Source organism: Ovis aries, chromosome 12, assembly GCF_016772045.2.
Source record: "Ovis aries strain OAR_USU_Benz2616 breed Rambouillet chromosome 12, ARS-UI_Ramb_v3.0, whole genome shotgun sequence".
Classification (NCBI taxonomy): Eukaryota; Metazoa; Chordata; class Mammalia; order Artiodactyla; family Bovidae; genus Ovis; species Ovis aries.
In genome coordinates, this window is record NC_056065.1 from 30843590 (window position 1) to 30863628 (window position 20039).

The following is a 20039-nucleotide window of genomic DNA, read 5'->3' on the forward strand; positions in this document are numbered from 1 at the left end:
GAGTGAAAAAGTTGGCTTAAAGCTCAACATTCCGAAAATGAAGATCATGGCATCTGGTCCCATCACTTCATGGGAAATAGATGGGGAAACAGTGGAAACAGTGTCAGACTTTATTTTTGGGGGCTCCAAAATCACTGCAGATGGTGATTTTAGCCATGAAATTAAAAGACGCTTACTCCTTGGAAGAAAAGTTATGACCAACCTAGATAGCATATTCAAAAGCAGAGACGTTACTTTGCCGACTAAGGTCCATCTAGTCAAGGCTATGGTTTTTCCTGTGGTCATGTACGGATGTGAGAATTGGACTGTGAAGAAGGCTGAGCTCCGAAGAATTGATGCTTTTGACCTGTGGTGTTGGAGATGACTCCTGAGAGTCCCTTGGACTGCAAGGAGATCCAACCAGTTCATTCTGAAGGAGATCAGCCCTGGGATTTCTTTGGAAGGAATGATGCTAAAGCTGAAACTCCAGTACTTTGGCCACCTCACGCGAAGAGTTGACTCATTGGAAAAGACTCTGATGCTGGGAGGGATTGGGGGCAGGAGGAGAAGGGGACGACAGAGGATGAGATGGCTGGATGGCATCACTGACTCGATGGACATGAATCTGAGTGAACTCCGGGAGTTGGTGATGGACAGGGAGGCCTGGCGTGCTGCGATTCATGGGGTCGCAAAGAGCTGGACACGAATGAACTGACTGACTGACTGACTGATACCTTTGAGACTGCCAAAACTCCTGTTCAGCTCTTTAGCCTAGCTGCCTCTCCTTTGAAATCAACAAAGGGAAAAGTAGCAACAAAGGACCACCTACTTGAGATTGTATTCTTTCTGCCACTTGAATCATTCAGACTCCAGTCCCTCAGTCATTCTTCAACACCTTCAAACAGTTTTATAAATATTTTGTCTAACGTTTCTTGTTAGCATGGAGTTTGGTCTGAAAAAAACTAACCCATCATTGCTGGAAGGAGAAATTATGCTGAAGAGATTTAAATCAGACCACAGTCATAACATTATTTTATCCATGCGTATTTCAGTTTGTATCTCTGAAAAATGTGGGCATGTCCTTACAATGCCATTGCATGTTCCAATTTCCTAGACTGACTCAGAAACGTCTTTTTTATAGTTATTTTGAGTTAAAATGAAAAAGGTCTACAAATTACCTTTGACTGTTGTATCTCTTTAATCTAGAGTCTTCTCCTTCTCTGCCACCTTTTTCTTTACATGCCATGGACCTACTGAAGATCCTGGGTGACGATGGTTCTGTAAAACTTCCCATATTTTGAATTTAGCTGGTTGCTTTTATTTGTTCCTCTACCAATTGTTTTTCCTGTGAAATGGAATTTTATGGGCTTGATTAAATTTCCTTTTTTTTTTTTTTTTTGTCAAAGATCCTTTATAGGTGGTACAAAATTTTACTGTGTCAGCTCAGACAGCAGGTAATGTCTGGCTATCCCATGTTAGTGATGCTAAGATTGATGACTGGGTTCAGATGGTAACAACCTTACACACTGTAAAATTTTCCATCATTCTTTGATCTATTGGTTTCATCTAGTGATACACTTTCCGTGGATTAGTTATTTCTTCAAGAGTTGCAAAATGCAGATTTTTCTAATTCAATTATTAGAATTAGATTTCACATTTATCAGCTAAAATTCATACTAATACATTATAGCTACTTGATTACACTAAAATAGTTTATATAGTTAAGCTCTTATTTTAAATCCAGTAATGCATTTTATATCAGTTCTAAAAAAAAAAAAAGTCCTAACAGTAAGTGGTTTTTGCTGCCATACGAATGTTAGAACTGCTGCCTGTAGTGAAGAAATGTGACTTGTAATTGCATCACATGGGAAAAGTTCAGCAAGACCAACAACATAGTTCCTGCCATCAGGTGTGTTTTTCTCTATCCCCTTTTAATTTGAGACATTCCAGTTCCCTGACCCAAAGCCTTCTGGGAGAATATGGCAGCAAGATCTTGGTGCTTATAGGTCTTAGTTAAACTAGCATGTGCTGCTGCTTTTCTCTTGCTTGTTTAAACACCTTCCTTCCTATACACTTCTTCACCACAGAAACACCAAGGGCACTTTTTCCTTTCTGGGCCCAGCATCCTGGACCATGGTTGCTAGCACTATACCCATGAAAAGAAAATTCATAATACCAAACAGGCAGAATGCCTGGCTGAATGAAAGTTTTGTTATTATACAGTCTGCTTGCGTTTTTGTGGCAGCATTTTGATTTCTGAATCGTGGAGTCAACTCTGCCTGCCAGACCTCAGCAGGTCTCCAGGCCCTATCCAGTCAGCTGCAGAACATCTTTTAGTTCAGATCCTTCTCTTCTGTTCTCACCACCACCATCCTGCCTCAGGTCTCTCTGCCTCTAGAGTCTCACCTTCCCAGTCAAACTCCTGTTTTAGTCCTTGGGCATCCTTCATTCCTTCTCTGGTTCAGGCCCTCAGCCTGGCCTTGATTCTGTGATTGAAGACCTCTTGCAGGCCTCCTCCCTCCTCATCACTGTCACATGCGGAAAGCTGATGAAAGCCGTGCCTTGGGTAGAGAACTTCTCCCAGCAGGAGTGAGCTTCACCAGTTTTCCCTGGGGTGCTATTCCGGCAAGTGATCATGATACTTATTCCATATGTCAGCTGGGAGGCCTCCAGAAACAACCCAGGCACAGGCATAGCACCCCTGCCAGAGCTGCAAGGCTGCTCCGTAAATACTTATGTGGAAGTCCCCCTCCCAGACACTTCCTTATCCTCTCCTGATTAAACTCCACTTCATTTTTTAATATCTTTAAGCAACCAGAGCAGGTACCTGTCATGGAGTAATTATATGCACCACTTTCTCTGCAACCATAGAACCCAAGATTTTCTTTGCTTCTGCTAACTGACATGACAGACATCCACTGAATAGAATGATTATTAGTATGAAATTACTTTTTGGCCTTTAAATTTAATTATGTCACATTCATAGCAATAAAATAAAGTTCCAAATCCAGGTGTGCTTTTCAAGGAAAGCGTCCAAGGCAATTAAGTACAGGGCAATGGCGTCCTATACTTAAGCCTTTTGTCCAGGGATCTTAAAATCTTTTCCACACAAGTAGATAATGATGTTCGTTTTGTAAGGGGGAGAGGTGACGTGACTGATCTCTTGGCAGGCTCAGTAGATGAAGGAAAAGCCAGGACCCAGGTGTCACCTTTGTTTCCCTCCGTCCCCTCCCTTTTTAGTTCTTTAAAAGAAACATAGCCAACATTCTATTAATTTAAACACCTCCCTCTCTTGGGTACTGCTTTCCATTTCTTTAAGAGCCTGAATGAACAAAGTTTCTATATCACATTTCATGTGGGCAAGAGCTGAGGTTCAGGGCTAGGGAATGGTGTGCAGATAGTATACTAACTGGAGAACATATGTGTCTCTTGATAAATCCACCTCACAGTACAGCCTAAATGTGGGTTCTATGACGTGTTCATAAATGAAATGCAGAACAGCGCTCGGCACATGGCAAGCCCTGTGTAAGTCATGACTTCTAGGATTACCTTTTGGAGGCCTACAGGCAAGTACCTGTGGTCTCTGGCTAGGCAGCATCTGGAATGCACCTTCACTCACACCACTCAACAGCAAGAATGCATTTCCACTCCCCGCCCACCAACAAGACAAGCCTTCCCAGATCCCAGGGAGCCCCACTGAAGTGCCCTGTTCCCCTCCTCCAGGAAACCTTCCCTGATCCCACCAACCATCATAACTCTCCTCTTTGTAACTCCTGTGTCATTTTCTCAGTTCATTCCACACACTTGAGCTGACCATTGCTGTGTACTAAGGCATGCTCTATCCTGTGATATTTTGAAACTGTTGTATGAATGTCTGTCTTGTGTCTAATGGGATTATGAGCCTCGAGGGAAAAGATCACATATATACAGTGTACTCTCTCCTCCAGCCCTAGAATCGATCTTACTCATACAGCAGGAGCCCAGGAGACTCTCTGGATAGACGATGTAGGAGGAAGAAGAGGCCGAACTGTTCACATTTTGTTGAATCTAATATAGTAAGTTCTTGTTGAGTCAAGGTGAAATAACACTGGGTCTGAAACATAGTCCTGGGTTTTCATGCTTCAGTCCACTGCAACACTGTGTTCTATTCCACTGTGGGTGAAGGAGGTCAAGTATGTGTGGAGTTCTTACACGCAGGACACGGTGGCCAACACAGATGGGGTGTCTGAATCCAAAGCTCTGGATCCAGTGATGATGGGATGAATACACAGGGGCAGTGAGAAAGGTGGGCTGCGATGAAGGATAGACTCTGCAGCTGAGACTCAGAGGACTCTGTGGTGAAAAGGAGGGTTGTGGGCATATCACTGATTTACTTAACCATTATATACTGAGAGGCGAGCTTCTGGTCCAAGGCTTCCTGGGTGCTGGAGCTTCTCTTAGCGTTTAGTAGAGAGGCATTCCAGTCCCGTCTCTTTCCCAGAATGCAGAAGGCATTCCAGGGAGCAGGAGACCAGCAGTGAGCTTCCTCCCTCAGCACTGCGTTCCCGAGGCTGCAAAGCTGATTCTGCTTAGTGGCTCGTTGACAGTCACAGCCAGCATTCGCTCCCATTTTTGTATTCTCCTGATGAAATGCTGACTGCATGGGTGAGAGCTACTCACACTGCTTGCCATTTGTTTTCTTCCAGGATTTTTTACCCAGGAAACCATCCCGTCAGAGGTGTGCAGATAATGAAAGTCGGCAAACTGCAGTTACACCAAGGCATGTTTCCTCAAGCAATGAAGAACCTGAGGCTGGTGAGTGTACCAAAATCACACGCAGTTCTTTCTGCCTGTTGATGGATATCACAAGGAAGGGGCCTACCAACTCTATACCAGTGTGCAGACACAGGCATTAATACATACACATGCCCATAAATGTTAAAAAAAAAAATCATTGGAGTGTTTGCCAATTTCTATGACAGTGGGCATGAACATGCCCACTGTCACTGAGTTTAAACTACTAATGTCAAATCAACCAGTTCACAAAACTCAGAAAAAGTAACAATTAACTCTTACTAACTGGTGCGAACTGACCTCAGACACCCCTGTACACATCTGTCTCCATGCCTCCGGCCCACAGAACAGAGTCTAAATCTGCAGACCCTTGACCACCTGTCTGAGGACCACCTTCACAGCCTCCTCACCTCCAGCCTCCCTTCCCACCTCCACACACACACACACATTACAGACAGTGTACACAGAGACACTCACCAGTGCCCAAGGCATGCTCACACTTAGGTCCTTTCAAAGCTGTTTCCTCAGCCTTAAATGCCCTTTCCCCAACCCCCTGGGCTTGGTATAACTCTCCTGACCCTTTAAAGCCCACTGGAATGCTGTCTTCTCCCTGACCTTCTGCAGTCTGCTCATTCTGTCAGCTGAGCCCTCACCACATAGCAGCACAAATACCTGATGCTGCTCCCCTCAGGAGACTGCAAGGTCTCTGTGTGTCTATTTTGAAACCAGCTCAGCATCAAGCAAAGAACCTGGGACTCAGGAAGTATTCACTGTTGGAAAAAGAAGGGAGAGGTCAGTACAATCCTTGCAATAAATGCAAAGAGACCAAGTGGGAGAACTGGGTTCGTGTTGGGATGTGATGTAAAGGATGACACCTGTGCTCACCCTCTCTAGGCACCTCCACTGCCACCAAGGCCCAGGGCTCTATGCTGTCCTGACCTCTCCACTCTGGCAGAGCTTCCAAAAGCAGAGCTCATATGCTCCTCTGGTTGAGGCACTGGACTGGTGGCTTGTATGGAGAACTGGTGTGTGGGGCTTCAGGGGCAGTACCTTCCCGAGGTCCTCTGGGCCATGATGCCCTTGTCTGCAGAAGAGTGGAGAGACTCAGGCCCTGAAATGGGATCTCTCAGGGAGTGTCTAGGGGCTGGTTGTCCACATTTAGATGAGAAAAATAACAAATGCCTAAGGGATACTTTCCATATCATCATGTTATCCTGCCGCTGGCCTTACAAATAGCTGAGAAAGACAAAGGAGAAAAAGGAAAGCTACCCAACTGAATGCAGAGTTCCAGAGAAGAGCAAGGAGAAAGCCTTCATAAGTGAACAATCCAAAGAAATAGAGGGAAAGACTGGAGATCTCATCAAGAAAATTAGAGACACCAAGGGAATATTTCATGCAAAGACAGGCACAATAAAGGAAAGAAATGGCAAGGACCAAACAGAAGAGATTAAGAAGAGGTGGCAAGAATACATAGAAGAACTATACGAAAAAAGATCTTAATGACAGATAACCATGATGGTGTGATCACTCACCTAGAGCCAGACATCCTGAAGTGAGAAGTCAATCAGGTCTTAGGAAGCACTATTACAAACAAAGGCATTGGAGATGATAGAATTCCAGCTGAGCTATTCAAATCCTAAAAGATGATGCTGTTCACGTGCCTCACTCAATATGGCAGGAAATTTGGAAAACTCAACAGTGGCCACAGGACTGGAAAAGGTCAGTTTTCATTCCAATCCCAAAAAAGGTCAATGCCAAAGAATGTTCAAAGTACACACACTATCAAGGTAACACTCAAAATTCTCCAAGCCAGGCTTCCACAGTACATGAACCGAGAACTTCCAGATGTTCAAGTTGGATTCAGAAAAGGCAGAGGAACCACAGAGCAAATTGTCAACATCGCTTGGGTCATAGAAAAATCAAGGAAATTCCCAAAAACATTTACTTCTGCCTCACTGACTATACCAAAGCCTTTGACTGTGTGGATCACTACAAACTGTGGAAAATTCTTAAAAGAGATGGAAATAGCAGACCACCTTACCTGCCTCCTAAGAAACCTGTATGCAGGACAAGAAGCAACAGTTAGAACTGGACACAAAACAATGGACTCTTCCAAATTGGGAAAGGAGTACGACAAGGCTGTACATTGTCACGCTGTTGGTTTAACTTCTGTGCAGAGTACATCATGTGAAATGGTGGGCTGGATAAATCACAAGCCGGAATCAAGACTGCCAGGAGAAAAATCAATAACCTCAGATATGCACCACCACCCTAATGGCAGAAATCAAAGAGGAACTAAAGAGCTTCTTGATGAAGGTGAAAAAGGAGCGTGAAAAACCTGGTTTAAATCTCAACATTCAAAAAATGAAGATCATGGCATTCAATCCCATCACTTCATGGCAAATAGATGGGGAAAAAATGAAAACAGTGACAGACTTTATTTTCTTGGGTTCTAAAGTCACTACAGATGGTAACTGCAGGCGTGAAATTAAAAGACACTTGCTCTTTGGAAGAAAAGTTATGACAAACCTAGACAGCAGATTAAAAAGCAGAGATATCACTTTGCCAACAAACGTCTGTATAGTCAAACTATGGTTTTTCCAGTAGTTATGTTTGGATGTGAGAGTTAGACCATAAAGAAGGCTGACTGCCTAAGAATTGATACTTTCAAACTGTGGTGCTGGAGAAGACTCTTGAGGGTCCCTTGGACAGTAAGGAGATCAAACCAGTCAATCCTAAAGGAAATCAGTCCTGAATATTCATTGGATGGATGATGCTGAAGCTGAAACTCCAATCCTTTGGCCACCTGATGGGAAGAGCAGACTCACTGGAAAAGACCATGATGCTGGGAAAGATTGAGGGCAGGAGGAGAAGAGGGTGACAGAGGATGAGATGGTTGGATGGCAGCACTGACTCAGCGGACATAAGTTTGGGCAAACCCAAGAAGACAGAGAAGGACAGGGAAGCCAGTCATGCTGCAGTTCACTGCAGACACAACTTAGCGACTGAGCAATAAGAACAAAGGGATACTCAAAAGCAACATTCCCTTATGCTGGTTTTTGTTGAATACCAGCCCTGTTGTCTTTTCCTGATCTCTAAGTGACATCAACAGGAAGAATCCTAGGATTCCTGAAGGCACGCATCACTTCCTATTTTATTCACCTGGTCTGACATCTTTATCCAGACTGACAGAAGAACACTGGAAGGTTTTTCAGAAGAACTTTCCTTTTCTGCTCTGGTGAATGGTGGTCAGCCAGTCAAATCAGCTGGGCAGAAAATGCTTATTGAGGGTCTACCATATGAATGTTCTCCCACAAAAACTTTCTGGAGGAAATTTTCCAAGTGTATGATGTGACCTAACCAAGGGTCACCTCCAAGTAGGTATTTTACAGATAATCAAATTAATCCTTTATGTCTCATGGGACTAGAGAGTATTAATCCTGCTCATGCATACATGAATGCTCCTCATGACGGCCATCTGAGGCCAGTGGGCCAGGCATTCTCATGGCCATGTGAAAACCAAAGGAGCTAAGGCTTAGAGTCCCACTGAGGCACAGCCAGGTCTAGTTTGTCCAGTTTAATCTAACACATATGGACCTGTGCTGGCCATTTACTAGCAGAGCAAGATTCTGTTCACCCAATTCCAGCATGCAGTAGGGGTTTTCCCCCATCAACAAACATCTCTCAGACACCAGCTGGGTGTCGTACAAGTCAACTCAACTCTGACACTGTCTGCCTGGAGGTGGCATCAGATTCCACAGCCCACAAGAGCCTCTTCCACTTCAGATGCCAGTCACAAGCCCGGGCTATCATACAGGCTTCAGACTGACTGGCTACAGCTTGAGGGTTCCAAGGATCCCACCATGGCCTTGATTAGTTTGCCAGAGCAGCTCATAGGACTCCAAGAAACATTTTACTTACTAGATCACCCATTTATTATAAAAGGCTGTACATCAGGAGCAGCCAGATGAAAGGGATGCATACAGGGCAGGGCACTGGAAAAGGGCATGGAGGTGCCAGGCCCCTTCCGAGTATACCACTTTCCTCAATTCTCCATGTGTTCACCAACCCAGAAGCTTTCACATTCTATCCTTTAGGGTTTTTATGAAGACTTCATTAGAGACTCATGATTGATTAAATCATTGGTCACTAGTGACTGATTCAACCTCCAGCTCCTCTTCCCTCAGAGATCAGAGGTTGGACTGAAAGTTCCAACCTTCTATTCACATGGTTATCCTAGCAACCAGCCCCCACATTTTAGGTGCTTCTAAAAGTCATCTTATTAAAATAACAAGAGACACCCTGATCATTTTCCTCACTTAGGAAATTCCAAGGGTTTTAGGAGCTCGGAACCAGAAACAGGGATGAAGACCAAGTGTATATTTCTTATTATATATCACAGTGTCACACAGAGAGATGGCCGACACACATCCATCTTTTTGCAAGTTCACAGGACCTGAGTCTAGAAGCAGGTCAGTTTCGTTCTGCAGAAAGACTCTCCTCCTGAGGTTTCTCAGGGCTCAGGTGACCCAGAGAAAGGAAAAGAAAGATATATATATACTTGCCTTTTAAAATTTAGGTTCGTGGACTTCCCTGGTGCACAGTGGATAAGAATCTGCCTGCCAACACAGGGGACACAGGTTTGATCCCTGATCTGGGAAGATCTCACATGCTACAGAACAACAAAGCCCATGCACCACAACTTCTGAGCCTCTGCTCTAAGGCCCATAAGCCACAGTTACTTAACCTGTGAGATGCAACTATTGAAGGCTGTAGCCTAGGGACTGCTCCCTAACAGGAGAGGCCACTGTAATAAGCCTGAGCAGTGCAACGAAGAGTAGCCCCCACTCTCTGCAAGAGAAAGCCCTTGCACAGCAATGAAGACCCAGTGCAACCAAAATAAATACACATTTTTAAAAAATAAACTGATGTTCTTTTTAGACTGGCACCCCTAGATATTCTTTCTTAGAAACTCTAGAAATAATAGGATGGAAGAAAGAGTTTGAATAACGGTTCCAAAGGCTGAGTTTGGAACAAAAATGAGAAAAGCTTCAGAAACAAAAATGCGTTACAGATTCAATTAGGCCCAGCCTCCTCCAGGAAAGGAATCCATTTAGCCCAGCTCTGATTTGGTTTAGGCCCCCATCTCCACTGGGCTCAGCTGAAATTCTTGTGATTGCTGCCACAGGACAGCCCTGGGGTCCCCTCACAGTACCTCCCTCCTGCTTTGTCCTGTCTCTAATCTATTTTCATTTCTTTCCATTTATTTCTAAGAAGAATTTTGTTAGGACTAATTTGACTTCTTAGACCTTAAGGGCAACCGTCCTCATCTGGGCTGTCTTATCAGGGAGCCTGCTGCTTTTCTGTGAGCTCTGCACACTGCCAACTCCCTCACCCTGGCTAGACTAGCTGCCTTGTTAGCAGTGCCTTGTTAACTGAACTCAGAAGGAGAAAGTCAGACTTCACCCCCCTCAATAGCCACTTTTATTGAGATGTAAATTACACTGTAATGCTTTTTCTCTTCTCATTTCGTATGTTGAAGCATCTTGAGGATCTTTTAAGCTTTTCCTGGACCTGAATAGGGAGCACAGGCTCAGTCCCACACAGAGCTCCTCTCACACCCACACAATTATGAGCTATTTCAGCACATTCAAGGAAAGCTCCAAGCACAAGCTGGTGTGTGTCTACTCCAGACTGCACCCTGATTTCAAGTCCTCCCCCATAAATGGATGATTTAGAGCCTGCACATCTATTGTTCCCATTTCTTAATCTGCTACAATGATTCTTAACCTCTCCGGTCATGTTCTTATTTTTGAATTGTGTGAGAACCACTGACTCACCAGAGATAATGTACACACATAGATATATATAGTGGGGAAAGGGGATATAGGGACCACCTGAAGACTCTCTATGGACTTTCTCTAGGCTAGCAGTCTCTAGGTTAAAAAAATCTCTCCTCTAAGTGTGTATCATCACACATGTAGACAGATGGAAAGGACATGGGGAGGACAAGAAGGTGTGCAGAGATGAGGTGCCATAGCCAGTGACACCTTCAAAGAGGAGTCTGACAGTCTCTGACTCTGGTGCTTATGACAGGCCCCTACTAACCTGAAACAGGAAATAGTAGTTTCAAGAGTACGTCTCTCAACCAAGAAAGGAGAAGAGAATGATCCTAAAATGAAAGCATAGTGATTAAGTTGCATTTAAGGAAACAAATAGAAATTTACCTATCAGAAAGTATAATCCCAGCAGTGACAAGCAGCCAAGTGAGGAACCTGGACTTGTACCTCTACCAGGCAGTAACAAGGTATCATCCACCATACTCCTGTTGAAGCAATAGTGGAGAAAGCCAGCTAAAACAGAAAGTTGACATAAAATTCAGAATCTCAGTGTCATATTCACAATGTCCAGGTTTCAGCTGAAAATCACTCACCATAAGAAAGACGAAGATTATAATCTTGATTGAAAAAAAAGACAATCAATAGATGCCAACTCAGAGATAATAGATTTTAGACTTATCTGACAAAGATTTTAAAACCCATGATAAATATGCTTAAATAGTAATTACAAACATCCTCAAAACAAATGAAAAAACAGAATACTGCAGCAAAGAAATTAACACAGAAGAAGCAAACAGAAATTTAAAAGCTGATAAATACAACTGCCAAAATATACAGACTGGAGCTTAACAACAGAACAGAAAGAAGAATGAATTAATGAACTTGAAGACAGAACAATATAAGCTGTCCAATCAAAAAAAAAACAGAGATAAAATGACTAAGAAATTCAGCAAAGCAGGAGGATATACATTAACATACAAAAGTCAGCAGTGTTTAATTACACTTAGAGGGAACAATGCCAAAAGAAACTTAAGAAAACAGTTCTACTTGTAATTGCATCTAACCACTTCAGCATTCTTGCCTTGAGAACCACATGAACAGTATGAAAAGCAAAAAGATATGGCACTGAAAGATGAACCCCCAGGTCAATAGGTGTTCCACACGCAACTGGAGAAGAACAGAGAAATAGCTCCAGAAGGAATGAAGAGGCTGAGCAAAAGCAGAAATGACGCCCAGCTGTGGATGTGTCTGGTGGAGAAAGTAAACTCAGATGCTGTAAAGAATAATGTTGCATTCGAATCTGGAATGTTAGGTCCATGAGTCAAAGTAAATTGAAAGTGGTCAAACAGGAGATGGGAAGGGTGAACATGGACATTTCAGGAATCAGTGAACTGAAATGGATGGGAATGGGTTAATTTAATTCAGGTGACCATTATATCTACTACTGTGGGCAAGAATCTCTTAGAAGAAATGGAGTGGCCCTCACAGTCAACAAAAAGAGTCCAAAATGCAGTACTTGGGTGCAATCTCAAAAACATCCAAATGATGTCAGTTCATTTCCAAGGCAGCCCATTCAACATCAAGGTAATCCAAGTCTATGCCCCAACCAGTAATGCTGAAGAAGCTGAAGTTGAACAGTTCTATGAAGATTTACCAGACCTTCCAGAACACCAAAAAAAGATGTCCTTTTCATCATAGGGGATTGGAATGCAAAAGTAGGAAAGCAAGAGATACCTAGAGTAACAGCCAAGTTTGGCCTTGGAGTACAAAAATGAAGCAGGGCAAAGGCTAACAGTTTTACCAAGAGAAGGCACTGGTCATAGCAAACAACTTTTTCCAACGACACAAGAGAAGACTCTACACATGGACATCACCAGATGGTCAACACCAAAAACAGATTGATTGCATTCTTTGCAGCTGAAGATGGAAAATCTCTATACAGTCAGCAAAAACAAGACCGGGAGCTGACTGTGGCTCAGATCATGAACTCCTTATTTCAAAATTCAGACTTAAATTTAAGGAAGTAGGTAAAACCACTAGGCCATTCAGGTGTAACATAAATCAAGTCCCTTATTATTATACAGTGGAAGTGACAAATAGATTCAAGGAACTAGATCTGATAGAGTACCTGAAGAACTATGTATGGAGGTTTCTAACACTGTACAGGAGGTGGTAATCAAAACCATTGCCAAGAAAAAGAAATGCAAGAAGGCAAAATGGTTGTCTGAGGAAACCTTGCAAATAGCTGAGAAAAGAAGAGAAGCAAAAGGGAAGGGAGAAAAAGGAAAGGTACACCCATCTGAATGCAGAGTTCCAAAGAGTAGCAAGGAGAGATAAGAAAGCCTTAAGTGAACAATGCAAAGAAATAGAGGGAAGCAATAGAATGGGAAAGACTAGCGATCTCTTCAAGAAAATTAGAGATCCAAGGGAACATTTCATAAAAAGATGGGCACAATAAAGGACATGAAAGGCATTAACCTAATAGAAGCAGAAGATATTAAGAAGAGGTGGCAAGAATACACAGAAGAACTATACAAAAAAGGTCTTAATGACCCAGACAACCATGATGGTGTGGTCATGCACCTAGAGCCAGACATCCTAGAGTGTGAAGCCAAGTGGGTCTTCAGATGCATTACTAGGAACAAAGCTAGAGGAGGTGATGGAATTTCTGCTGTGCTAGTTCAAATCCTGGAAGATGATGCTGTGAAAGTGCTGCACTCAATATGGAAGCAAATTTGGAAAACTCAGCAGTCGCCACAGGACAGGAAAAGGTCAGTTTTCATTCTAATCCCAAACAATGTTCAAATTACCATACAGCTGCACTCATTTCACATGCTGGCAAGGTAATGCTCGAAATCCTTCAAGCTAGGCTTCAACAGTACATGAACCAAGAACTTCCACATGTACAAGATGGATTTAGAAAAGGCAGAGGAACCACAGATCAAATCGCCAACATCCACTGGATCACAGAAAAAGCAAGAAAATTCCAGAAAAAAACATCTACTTCTGATTGCTGACCACGCTAAAATCTTTGACTGTATGGATCACTACAAACTGTGGAAAATTCTTAAAGAGATGGGAATAGCAGACCACCTTAGCTGCCTCCTGAGAAACCTGTATGCAGGTCAAGAAGCAACAGCTGGAATCGGACATGTAACAATGAACTGGTTCAAAATTTGGAAAGGAGTACATCAAGGCTGTATTTTGTCATCCTGCTTATTTAACTTATGTAGAGAGTTCATCATGAGAGATGCCAAGCTAGATGAATCACAAGCTGGAATCAAGATTGTTGGCAGAAATATCAATAACTTTAGATATGCAGATGACACCACCCTAATGGCAGAAAGTGAAGAGGAACTAAAGAGCCTCTTGATGAAAGTGAAAGAGGAGAGTGAAAAAGCTGGCTTAAAACTCAACATTCAAAAAACTAAGATCATGGCATCCAGTCCCATAATTTCATGGCAAACAGATGGGGAAACAATGGAAACAGTGACAGACATTATTTTCTTGGGCTCCAAAATCACTGCAGATGGTGACTACAGCCATGAAATTAAAAGATGCTAGCTCCTTGGAAGATAAGCTATAACAGACCTAGACAGCATATTAAAAAGCAGAAACATAACTTTGCTGACAAAGGTCTGTATAGTCAAAGCTATAATTTTTCCAGTAGTCATGTACGGATTTAAGAGTTGAACCATAAAGAAGGCTGAGCGCTGAAGAATTGATGCTTTTGAACTGTGGTGCTGGAGAAGACTTGAGAGTCCCTTGGACAGCAAGGAGAGTTAACCAGTCAATCCTAAAGGAAATCAACCCTGAATATTCACTGGAAGGACTGATTTTGAAGCTCTAATACTCTGGCCACCAGATGCGAAGAACTGACTCATGGAAAAGACCCCGAGGCTGGGAAAGATTGAGGGCAGGAGGAGAAGGGGATGAACGAGGATGATGTGGCTGGATGGTATCATCAACTCAATGGACAGGAGTTTGAGCAAAGTCTGGCAGATGGTGAAGGACAGGGAAGCCTGGCGTGCTGCAGTCCATAGGTTCGCAAAGAGTGAGACGTGACTGAGTGACTGAACATCAACAGCAAACAAAATAAAATACTGAGGAATTAACCAAGAATATAGGAGACTATACACTGAAAAGTACAAAACACTGCTGAAAAAAATAAGACAACACAAACAGAAAACATCCCATGTTCATGATCGAAAGACTTATTACTGTTAATAAGTACCTAAAGCACATTTAATAGTACCTAAAGCAACCTATAGTTTCAGTGAAATCTCTTGTCAAAAGCCCAATGACATTTTTTTTTTAAGAAATGGAAAGGTTCATATGAAAGTTCAAGGAACCTTAATAGCATAACAATTTTGAAAAAAAAAAGTTGGAGGACTCATACTTTTTGATTTTGAAATTTACTGTAAGACTGCGGTAATCAAAACAAGGTGGGAGTGGGATAAAGACAGCCATGAAGGCCAATGCGATACACTAGAGCTGAGAAATACACTCTCATATATATGTCAAATGACTGTTGACAGGAGTGACAAGACTGCTCAGTGCAGAATGGACAGTCTGTTGAACAAATGGTGCTGCGGAAACTGGATATCCACATGCAAAAAAATGAAGATAGATCCTCACCTAATACTATATTAAAAAGAGTAATACATGGGTTAGACTTAGTATAAGAGCTAAAACTACAAAACTCTTAGAAGAATACACAGAGGAAAAGCTTCATGATACTGAATTTGGCAATGGTTTCTTTGAATATGGCACCAAAAGCACAGGCAACAAAGAAAAAATAGACAAGCTGAATTTCATCAACATTAAAAATGTGCACCAAAAGACAAGATCACCAGAGTAAATAGTAAAAATCAATAGGCAACCCATAGAATGGAATAAAACATTTGCAAATCACATTTCTGGCAAGTGGTGAACATCCAGAATACAGAGAGAATGCCTAAATTTCAACAACAACATCAAAACAGTGCAGTTCAAAAACAGGCAAAGGATTTGAATAGACATTTCTCCAAAAAACATATACAACCAGCCAAAAAGCACATAAGAAATAAGCTTACCATCACTAATCATTAGGGAAATGCAAACCAGAATCGATGAGATACTACTTTTCACCCACTAGGATAGCTAGTATTAAAAAAGAAAGAAACACACAGAAGGGGAACAAGTATTGGTATAGATGTGGAGAAACTGGAACCCTTGCGTATTACTGACAGGACTACAAAATGGAAAAGCCACTGTGGAAAACAGTATAACAGTTCCTAAAAAATGTGAAACATAGAATGACTATTTGATCCAGCAATTACACCTCTGGTTATGTACACAAAAGTATTGAAAGCAGGGACTTCAATAGATATTTGTACACCAGTGTTCATAGCAAGCCTTATTAACAACAGCTAAAAGGTTGAAAAACCTAAATGTCCATGGATGGTGAGTAGGTTAAAGCTGGAATATACATGAGATATTATTCAGCCTTAAAAGTGAAACTACATGGATGAAACTTGTTGAACATTGCGTGCATGCTAAGTCACTTCAGTCGTGTCTGACTCTTTGCAATCCCATGGACTGTAGCCCACCAGCCTCCTCTGTCCATGAGATTCTCCAGGCAAGAATACTGGAGTTGGTTGCCATGCCCTTCTCCAGGGGATCTTCCTGACCCAGGGACTGAACCTGTGTCTCCTGTAGCTCCTGCATTGCAGGCAGATCCTTTACGGCTGAGCCACCGGGGAAGCCCCAAGTGAAATAAACCAGTCACAAGAAGACAAATGTTGTATGATTCCACTGATATGAGGTACCTAGAGTAGTCAAACACAGAGACAGAAAGTCGAATAGCGGTACCAAGGGCTTGAGAATGAAAGGAATAGAGAATGCTTATTTAGCGGGTATACAGCTTCAGTCTGGAATAATGCAGAAGTTCTAGGTATGGATAGTGGTAGTGGCTGCACAACAGTGTGAATGTAATTAATGCCACTGAAAATAAAATATCTCCCTGCAGATTCAAGAAGCTAAGTGAATCCAAATAAGAAAAATCCAAGAAAATGCACATCAAGGCATTCTAGTCAAACTTCTGAAAACTATAAAGACAACAACAGTATCTTAAAAGCAGCAAGAGAAAAATGATACCTTGCCTATAGGAGAAAAACAATTTGAGTTACAGTGGCTTTCTCATTAGAAACCACGGAGGCCAAATGTACAGTGGCACATTTTTCAAGGACTTGAAGAAAAGAACTGTTAAGGCAAAAACCTGCATTCAGCAAAATAGCCTTCAAGAGTTAAGGGGAAATCAAAACATTCTCAGATGAAGGAAAACTAAGGGAATTTGTCCCCAGCAGACCTCTTCTAAAAGAATTGCTAAAGCATTTCTCTAAACAGAAAGGAAGTAATAAAAGCAGCAATCTTTGAACATCGGGAAGAAAGAACATGGTAAGCAAAAGTAAGGGTAAATGAAATAGACTTTAATTCTCCTCTTAAGTTTTTTAGCTAATCTTTGACAGTTGAAACAAAACGTATAACACTGTCTTCTGTGGTTCTAAATGTATATAGTGGAAATGTTTAGGACAATTCAAAATAGGGGAGGATAAAAGACATAACGGGAGGTAAGGTTTCTTGAACTGGTAAAATGAGAACACCAGTAGAAGTGTGAAGAGATCCCATACACAACTGAATATGTCTCTATTTGTGTATATATATGTCTCATTGCAAACGACCCTGATGCTGGGAAAGACTGAAGGCAAAAGGAGAAGGTGGAAGGATGAGATGAAAGGGTCAGTTAGCATCACCAACTCAACAGACATGAATTTGAGCAAACTCCAGGAGATAGGGGAGGACAGAGGACCAGGCATGCGGCAGTCCATGGGGTTGCAAAGAGTCAGACACAACTTAGCAACTGAACAACAATGTCTATGTCTACATATAACACTTAGAGTAACCATTTAAAAACTACACAAATACACTCAAAAACATTACAGAATAGAATTCTTTTAAAAAGTTAGCTATCCACTGGAAATGAGACAGAAAGAAAATAAAAGCAAAAAAAAATCAAAATAGACAAATTTTTCTAAATGGCAAACTTAAAACTCTAATATATTAACGACATTATGTAAGTGATCTATGTAAGAAGTGTAAATTTCTTGTCTAAAATATACTAAATGACAGAGATTATTAGAATGGATTTTTTAATGATCCACCTATATGTTGTCTATAGGAAACTCACTTTAAATATAGTGATACAGGGAGGTTGAAAGTAAAAGGATGGAAAAAGATATACCATGAAAGAACCACTCATCAAAAGAAAGCTGGAATGGCTATATTAATATCAGATAAAGTAGACTTCATAGTAAAGAAAATGACACTAGAGACACAGAAGGATATTATATGTTGGAAAAGGAGGTCAATTTATCAAGGAAACATATTAAAAGCAATCCGAAATGTGTATGCACTAAACAACCCAGTTGAAAACATGGGAAACAAAAACTAATAGAGCTAAAAGGAGATACAGGCAGTAGACTTACAGATATGCGTATAGCTGGGGATCAACACCCACTGTCAACAACAGACAGAAGAAATGGACAGAAAATCAGCAAGGATATAGAAGAATTTAGCAACATCACCAACCAACAGGATCCAATTGACATTTATAAAACTCCATCCAGCAGTAACAAAATACATGTTCTTTTTTAAGTACCCACAAAACATATACCAAGAAGGACCATATTCTGGGCCATAAAACAAGTCTCAATAAACGTAAAAGGATTCAGGTCATACATGGTAAATTCTCTAACTCCAATGGAGTTAAATTAGAAAACACTAACACACACACACAGAGACACACCACAATATTTGGAAGCAAAACCAAATCAGCATCTCCTAGTTCTGTGTCTGTGACTTTGTCCACAGAATTGATCTAATCCAATCTCCTCGTATTCAAATAAGGAAACCTAAGCTCAGGGAGGAGACATGATGTCTTCAGGCTCTCTCGGGTACTTAACAAATAAATACGCCTTGGATCAATTGATTAGTTCAACAGAGCAACACGAAGTCAACTCTTTCTGGAATAGCTACTCCCACTGGAAGACACACAGCTCAGCTCAGGACATCTGTCACCCCTTCTGGGCTCCCTCCTCTGGACACTCAGCACCTCTCGTCTCTCTTTGTCACACACTGTCCTTCTATAACCCTGTCTCCTGGTTGTGCCAAAGCTCCTCCCAGGCTAATAGGCCAAGTCTTACTCATTATAGCTGCTTAAACAGTATTTCACCTGCGATGCAGGAGACCTGGGTTTAATCCCTGGGTTGGGAAGTTCCCCTGGAGGAAGAGGGCATGGCAACCCCCTCCAGTATCCTTGTCTGCAAAACCCAGTGGACAGAGGGGACTGGCGGGCTACAGTCCATGCATCGCAAAGAGTCGGACACGACTGAGCGACTAAGCACAGCACAGACAATATTTAGTGTGTAGACCTTCTAAGGAAATTTTGCCTGCTAGGAGGACAGGTCCTTCCAGTGGGTCCTGTACAAAGTGTAGAGCACAATGAAGTTGCAAGGGTGCTGTGAGCTCAGGCAGGTCATCAAAAGCCTTGGGAGTCCCTGCTGCCCCTTGTGAAGGGCCCGTCGTGGCTCTGGAGCTTCCTGATGTGTTGTGGGTCTGTCTTCTTACACGTCCAGCCCATGCCCACCACCCTCTACCCCACTACTCTGCTGTCATCCTGGATGGGCAGAGGAAAACATGCCTGCATTTCCCTCTCTTGTGATCTGACTGCAGAGGATTTTATCATGCATGCATTTCTTTTCCCTCTGATTTATATCCATATTTAAATCCTGCTTGGGGAAGTCATTTATTGGATTCCCTCAGGCTTTTGGGAGAGAGTATATGAGATCCTTGATAAGCTTAATATATTTTTATTAAAAATTAATAAGAAAGCTATATTGTTTGCAACTTTAAATTATAATTTGATTCAATTCATTTTATTTAATATATGACCACAGTTCTAAAATTACTGTAAAAAAAAATGCTGTGATGAGATTGAAATCAGTTCTGGGGACCCTATCTTTTAAAGACTGCATCTTTACTCCTGAGTGAACCGCGCCTGTCAAGTGGCAGACAATCTGTGCTTCCATTCCTCCTGTGACATTTAGAGTCAGTTCACAGGGGCAGCAGCCCCCCTTGAAGGCTTCAAATAGGTCCTCAGTGGGAGATTACGCCAGGCTCTTTTTAAATGCTACCATTAAAAAAATAAAATTTAATGGAAAGAGATAAGCTTTTCCCAGCACAGGCCGGCTCTGGTTTTATGCTTCCTTAATCTGTTTTACATACTGCTGCAGGAAATTAAATCAAAACCATTCTCTCCGACTTGTGTATGTGTGGCAGTTGGGCAGGGCTGAGAGAAGGGGAGACACAGAGCTACCAGAAACAATTATGCTGGTTTGTCAGAGATTT

At 42.0% G+C, this 20039-nt stretch overlaps 1 protein-coding gene across 5 annotated transcripts in view; it reads left to right on the top strand.

Moving 5' to 3' along the window:
• Positions 1-20039, top strand: part of SMYD3 (SET and MYND domain containing 3) — a 770036-nt gene that overhangs the window by 739477 nt on the left and 10520 nt on the right. For all 5 annotated transcript variants that reach the window (XM_027976324.3, XM_060396390.1, XM_042257173.2 and 2 more), the window contains one exon: positions 4665-4773. In XM_027976324.3, coding sequence (XP_027832125.2) covers positions 4665-4773 — 109 coding nt within the window. The remainder of the gene's footprint in view (positions 1-4664; positions 4774-20039) is intronic.